Consider the following 6,812-nt stretch of genomic DNA (forward strand, 5'->3'; position numbering starts at 1 on the left):
ATCTCTCTTTGCTATTCTTAAAATCTACGCTCCTTTTTGGTATTTTTGATTCCTGTTCTTCAAAAAAAGAATATCTTTTGGGACCTTCCAGTGTTTTACAAAGCTTCGATAGTTGGCAGTTCATCAGTTCATCTTGTTTGCCTTTCACCGCGTTATTTTCCAGGCAGTGTTGACTACTTGTAATTCCCTGTTTATTGGTGTTGATTAGTAAACTACTCTTATTGGCAGACACATCTTTCCTTAAAGGTTTTTGGTTACTGATTTTTGAAATCAAATCAAACATCTGTGAGCAATTTGCTTCATAGCTTAACTTTTGTTTATGTTGTACCTTTTGAGGATAACATTGATAAAGATTTGATAACTTGTCAGAACTGTTTTGATTATCATCTAGTAAATCTTTGAGGTAACTGGCTATAATATTATGACGGTACCTGGCCAGATTGTAATGTAGAATATTTTCACAAATTGGCTGCTGATGCTTCAACACGTCACTCGTTCTGGCCCTTAATTTGGTGATCTTCTTAGAAGTTTTGTCAAATTGTTCCTCAACAAATCTCATAGATCTGGTAACTAAATAAATGAAGCATATCGCGAAGGTCACCAGCAAAACTTGCAAACATAGCTTTTCTTCATCAATTAAGGAATGGCTTTGACTGTGTGAAAAAAGAAACACCATCTTACTATTCTGTCTCTTGTATCACAGCATTAAATTTTACATTGATTTAATCTAAGAAATTGGATTGGTGCTTATACACTTTTAGATTTAGTCCACAAAAAAAGCCTCAAAATAATTTGGATCATAATAACTGTAGTACTTGGTTGTAAATATTATGAATTGGTAAACTTTTTTGAACATATGATGACAGTAACATGCTCCAGGAAGTTTTAAATGCACAAAATAATATTCATTGGTTAGGTATATACATTTGATCATTACTTCATAATGGGAACTGTGAACAATCATAACAATGTAACAATAAAAATTAAACAAATTCGAAGGTAGTTTTTAACCTCAACGAGAAATAACTTATGCTTTAATAGTATAATAACATTTTGAAATTCAAAGATGATAAAGCAATCATACAAAATTACTATTTAAAAGAATTTAATTTATCAAATCTTTTTGGATAATGGAGTATTTTTCAAAATATAATTTTTTCTAAAATGATATTTTTTTAAAGTTTTTAAATAATTGTTCGCTTCTTAATTGAAATGTGAGTTTATTGAATACTTTTATTTCCAATGATAATGGGTTTTCGTCAGGCATACCCGATGACGTGGAACATACCCACTGCCAGCGTTGGGAAAGGCCCCGCCTGGAGGCTCAAAAGTTAGTAGGACTGCTGTAGGTGGACAGAGTCATACCAATGATGACGGAGGGTGAGGACAATTTACCTGTGTGTCACATTACATCCAGGGTATTCTCCACGCCAAGAAGCTCGACCTTGACCGTGATGCGGTGTAGGTCATAAAGTATATAAATACTAGAAACGGTGAGACATAGGTATTTTGAGCCAAGTATTGGGAGATAACACTATCAACAAACTTAGTTGTAATTGTCCAAGTTTAAATGTTATAAAATTTGTATACTGTGGTTAAAAAATATTACACACAAGCATATTCCCACACTATTTTACTTTACCATATTACTGTCGCAAGGCAGAGTTCCGGTTCTATAATGCTGAATAATGAAAAAAAAAACTGTTTTGCTTTAATTTATTTTAAAATTTTCTAAAACAAACAAATTTTTGACTAGGAGACGGCAACAACTTAAAATCTGGAGCCTTTATTTGCAGTTACATGAGTTCCTTTTAAATACCCCCGCCGCAGCAAACCTGCAGACTAAGCGAATTTCCAATTGCCTGATTGGATTTACACTAAATTGTCTCCTTAAAAATATCGCATTTATTCCCTATTTAAATAGAATCAGTTTAACACATACTTAGGTTTGCTGCAACATGGGGGTAAAAGTGTTTTTTATGTAAAATGTCAATAGTTAGTAAGAAATAAAAACATTTTCCAAATTTGGGCAAAATATGTTAATAAACAAGCAAACTACAACAGTTTACTTATTCTCCATAAGAATAACATGAGAATTTTAAATTTACAATTTTTTGGAATTTTCTCCGTAACCATTAGGCGCATTATAATGCTTCAATATACTAAATTATTTGTTTTTTTAAGCTCTACAAAATAGTTTAGAAATAATTTGCAAAATTCTATGTTTTTTGGGTCAAAAATGGGAAAAACCCATTTTTACCCCATAAAAGCCCCCATAAACCCCCGTTCCCATGGTCCGATCATGCTGGTTCGCGAACTCGTTCGAATAAACGTAGGTTTACACGTTTGTACCAAATTTCATCAAAATCGGATCATTTTTGCTCGAGTTATCGCGCTAACGGACACATATATATATATATATAAATATATATATATATATATAAATAGGTATATATATATATATGAATTTGAACGGATGGTATTTTTGGCCTCTAGGGACCTCAAAACGAAAAAAAAAATTGGTCCCGGGTCCAGGTCTTACCATGAGTACTACGGTAATAGCTTATTCCCTATATGGGAAATTCGCTAATAAAAACAAAGCTTAACATTTGGAAATAATCACCTTAGAATTTTTTAAACAAACATAATCAAATCAAATCAAAATATCTTTATTCGTCATCTGTACATGCTTGGTACATTGAATAGTGTCAATTAAAGTAATCTTCAAAAGTCTGTCATGTGTTAATGGCCACTATCGTAACCTAACAGGATTAAAAGTGGCTTAGGACAAGCAAAAAATTGCAAAATGAACAAATTAAAATTTAATTGTTCACACAATTTTACGATACATTACTTAAAAAAACAAACGACTTATTTGTAAGCAAGTGTGTACAAAGTTTTTAAAACATAAAAATAATATGGTACTAAAATATATCCACTACTTATCTGTGAATATCAAAGTCCGAGAAATCTATCTATCTGCATCTGTAATCTGAAGTATTGAGAAGCATTATAAATCATTGGCTTAAAAAGATTATTAGAAATAAAACAAGACAACGGCTATTTTTTAAGGTCTATTATAAGGATACTAGAAATTTAGTAAATATTTTTTAGAACATTCTAGGAATTGTGTTCCTAATTTGAATTGAAAAATACACCTATGTCATCTATTTGTATTTCAAGCCTAAATCATTAAACAGTTGACAGAGTTAAGGCTGCGCTCTACCTGTCTGGCACCCAAGTGCAAGGGTTTTGGTTCTTACTGTTTGTAGTCCCAATTTAAAAGATCTTGGTGTCATATTTTTGTTAAATATTATTGTAGGTCCAGCGCTTTTTTAAATTTAGATTTTATTTTTATGTTGGGCTAAAAGGTTGGTAAAAATGTTAAAATACACGTTTTTATCATGAGTTTTAACACATACAAATAATTTTTAGAGAATAAAATAACGGACGGGGGAAGTGCAATAGATTCTTAAAAACAAGAATCTGCAATTATTGGTTTACCAAAATTTTTAAGGATAATGATGTAATCCCCCAGATTCAAAAAGCTTGCAAGCGCTCTTCAGGAGCTGTTCAGTGCAAAGTATAGGAACATCAGGTTAAGCAATCGTACTTAGAAATCTGAGCTGAGGTAGAGCGCACCCTTAGTCACATGATATTTTCACCTTTTCAATTTACAAATATGTAGTAATCACAGATATGTTGTTAGTACTGGCGCATCCAAAACCTGAAGTAATGGCGTTCCATCATACAACGGCCAAGAAGCTGAAAGAACAGCTTTTAGACTCAGAATAAAGTAAAGAATTTATGAAATCAGACAGATCCAGAGTCTGACCTAGTGTCTAAGATCTCAATCCTTGGACCAAAGTGTTCCATTCTGTGCATCTTCTTACACCTCAATGAAGATATTGTCTGTCCCTTCCTTAATATTGGAGTGGGGAAGAACGGGTCAACATCATCAGGATACATATCATCTCCTGGAATAGAAAACAAACTTTCAATAATCTATGTATATTATGCACAAAAGAAATTTATAAGTAAAATAACTTTTTTTTAAATACCACGCTTTTAAACGCACTATAAAGTATAAAATCATTTAGAAATATGTGGAGAGAATAATACTTGTAAGATTTAAAACAAAAAACGCTTGGTGCATAAAATAGCTTATTTACGAATATCCCCTCTATATTATTATCTTTATTATTTTATTGCACGCGCTGAACATTTTTCGTTTTAAATCATGTAAAAGTATTTATTCTGTCCACATATTTCCAAGCCCAGATCCCGACCATCAGACAGCTCGTTGACATCCAGACAGCACAACTCCAACAGACAGCAGACGTGACGTTGTGGGACCACATCAGGGATCTCCTCCAGCAACCAACTCCACGACTCTGCCCTCAGATGATAGACTAAATTACCTCAACCAACAAGCACTGACAGGTAGCTGAGCTACCAGGGCAGATGGCCCGACCCAGTCCATGAGCCATGACATCAGAAGAAGTCGAAGCTCTTCAAGAAGTGGGGAAATCCCCACAGTCACAAACCCCTCTTCCTCTTCTTATATTTCTAAATTATTTTATACTTTTTAGTGCATTTGAAAACGTGATATTTTAAAAGCTCATCGGGAAGTTGGTTTAAAATCAATTGCAAAATTTGTACTGAACAGACAAGAAAGCGAGCTAATAAAACGTTTTAAAAAATGTCCTCCAATATGAAATATTTCTTGAAGTTGATTTAGAATATTGATTGTGCATGGAATTGTTCAACACCACATAGCCCAAGTGGTTCTGGCTTCAAATTAGTAGTTAATCTGGTAAAATTGAGATTCAAGCAATCCAGATTAATAAAGTCCATATTAAATTAAATAGGGCCTAAACTTAATATTATATTATATTTAAATGTTATGTGACAATAAAGATTTATTTATTTAATATCAAGGGAGATGATGCTATTCTGGGTCAGTTGGGAACCCCTGGTTTAGGGCTAATGAAAAATGTACCTTTTATGAAAAAAAAACAGCTTGTAGGCCTGTGTGTTCAGTACCTATATAAAAAAATAAACAAATACTGAAGCACTGTAAAATGTGCTACAGAACAAAAAATATATTTCTCTCACCAAAAAAGAAAACATGTACCTATACTTAAGGTAATATCATTAAAAATTACCTGGAAGCAAAGAAATTTCTCCATCACTTGCATGTATCCTTACTGGCATCCATAAATGGCAGTTACTACTTTTGTGACCGATCAGTCGATTTAGACCATCGAAGGTTTCTATACTTTGTAGAGAGTTTATCTCATACCACTGAGGTGGCTTTAGAAAAATATCTCCTCTGTTAGACAGGTCAAGCAGTTCTTTTGGGGAGAGCCACTAAAACAGAGCATTATTATTAGGTTATTATCACTGACTATATAACACTAGTGTTATATAGTCAATGGTATTATATTATGGTAAAAGCCAATGAAATAGGTATATTTTACAGTGTACGGGTAATTCCTGGCCATGAATTATGTTAGAATAACTAAAGTGATCAGAACAGCCCTGTTCACTATAACATGGATCTCATGTTCACTGCAAATGCCGGCAAGAGTACTGGTGGGGTTATACCAACATCCTTTAACCCTCGGGTGTTTTGCTAAACAATAGCCTTGCCTAAAAAAAACCTTCTTATACTTGTTTAGCTTGATTATTTTGAACAAATGTTTAAAATAAAATACTGTAGGTAGATAAAAAAATAGGTTAATGTTTTATAAAAAAAATATAATATATATTTACCTCGGCTGATGATATTTCTTTGTTGTCAGGAGTCACATTAGCTAAATTCAAATTTCTCAAATGAGTAAAATAGAAAACGGCGTCAAATCGTTCATTCATATGGCTTGGAGTGAGCCAATTGCTCCAAAGAACCAAGTTTTCAACATCTGGATAGCATTTACAACTTTCACATAAAGAGAAAAACTGATATGGATCTTCTAGGACTCGTTGTCTCCATGAATCAATTTTATCTATGGCTAAATGGTTCGTACTTTTGGCCAAAACATTATCAGTTGCTTCTGATGGCAATTGACCTATACTTTTACATAGTAAAAGACCACATTCCTCAAAAGTCTCTCTGATTGCAGTAATCTTTAGTGACAGCCACCTTGGAACACCTTCCCTATTTGAACTAAATATAGGAAGCCTTGATCCATTACCCATACATTTTAAACTAAGACCAAACTCAGTAAATAAGCCTTCCCAATCTTGAATTGAGTCTGCAATACTAAGTGAACCTCCAGGGAAAACACAGATCTGAGGATTTCCAGATGGCAATGTTTCATTCTTTTTCAATGCTAAAATATCAAAATTATATTTCTCATGATTAGGAGTGATGGGAGATTTTTTACCTACTTTACTTTTGGATGCAGTAGTTATTATTAAAGAAGAAGCTTCTTTCCATCTGCTCATGTTTTTCCTTGCATGTACAAAAGGTCGAAATTTAAGTTAATGTTTTCTAGTTTTTAATACAAGTTGTATTTTATATATTCTTACATAGCCAAGGCATTCATGTTAATCTAGTCAAATAAATTATTTATTGATTTATGAGTTAAATTTGAGAAACAACGAAACACTTGTCACTGAAACTATGCAAAATCGATTATATTTTAAGCCTAGAAACTAATATTTACACTTTCTCTTGATCTCAGATCTGCATTCTTGCTTTCTAGTCTACTTCTTGACAAGACAACACCTAACATAACCTTTAAACTAATCAGCTGACAAAATGGAAAAATATAGCTAGCAGACGATTACTGCATTGCAACTTAACA

At 32.9% G+C, this 6,812-nt stretch overlaps 1 protein-coding gene across 1 annotated transcript; it reads right to left on the minus strand.

Moving 5' to 3' along the window:
* Positions 1-2,648: 2,648 nt before the first annotated feature.
* LOC128997327 (acyl-coenzyme A diphosphatase NUDT19-like) lies at positions 2,649-6,737 on the minus strand. The gene is made up of 3 exons (XM_054422960.1): positions 5,779-6,737; positions 5,169-5,373; positions 2,649-3,977 (listed from the first exon to the last, which is right to left on the minus strand). The coding sequence occupies exons 1-3, from the start codon at positions 6,448-6,450 to the stop codon at positions 3,814-3,816; spliced, it is 1,041 nt and encodes a 346-aa protein (XP_054278935.1). The 5' UTR covers positions 6,451-6,737; the 3' UTR covers positions 2,649-3,813.
* Between the last annotated feature and the right edge of the window lie 75 nt (positions 6,738-6,812).

Source organism: Macrosteles quadrilineatus, unplaced genomic scaffold, assembly GCF_028750875.1.
Source record: "Macrosteles quadrilineatus isolate MER2022 unplaced genomic scaffold, UCM_ALF_1.0 Scaffold_6__1_contigs__length_79288215, whole genome shotgun sequence".
NCBI lineage: Eukaryota > Metazoa > Arthropoda > Insecta > Hemiptera > Cicadellidae > Macrosteles > Macrosteles quadrilineatus.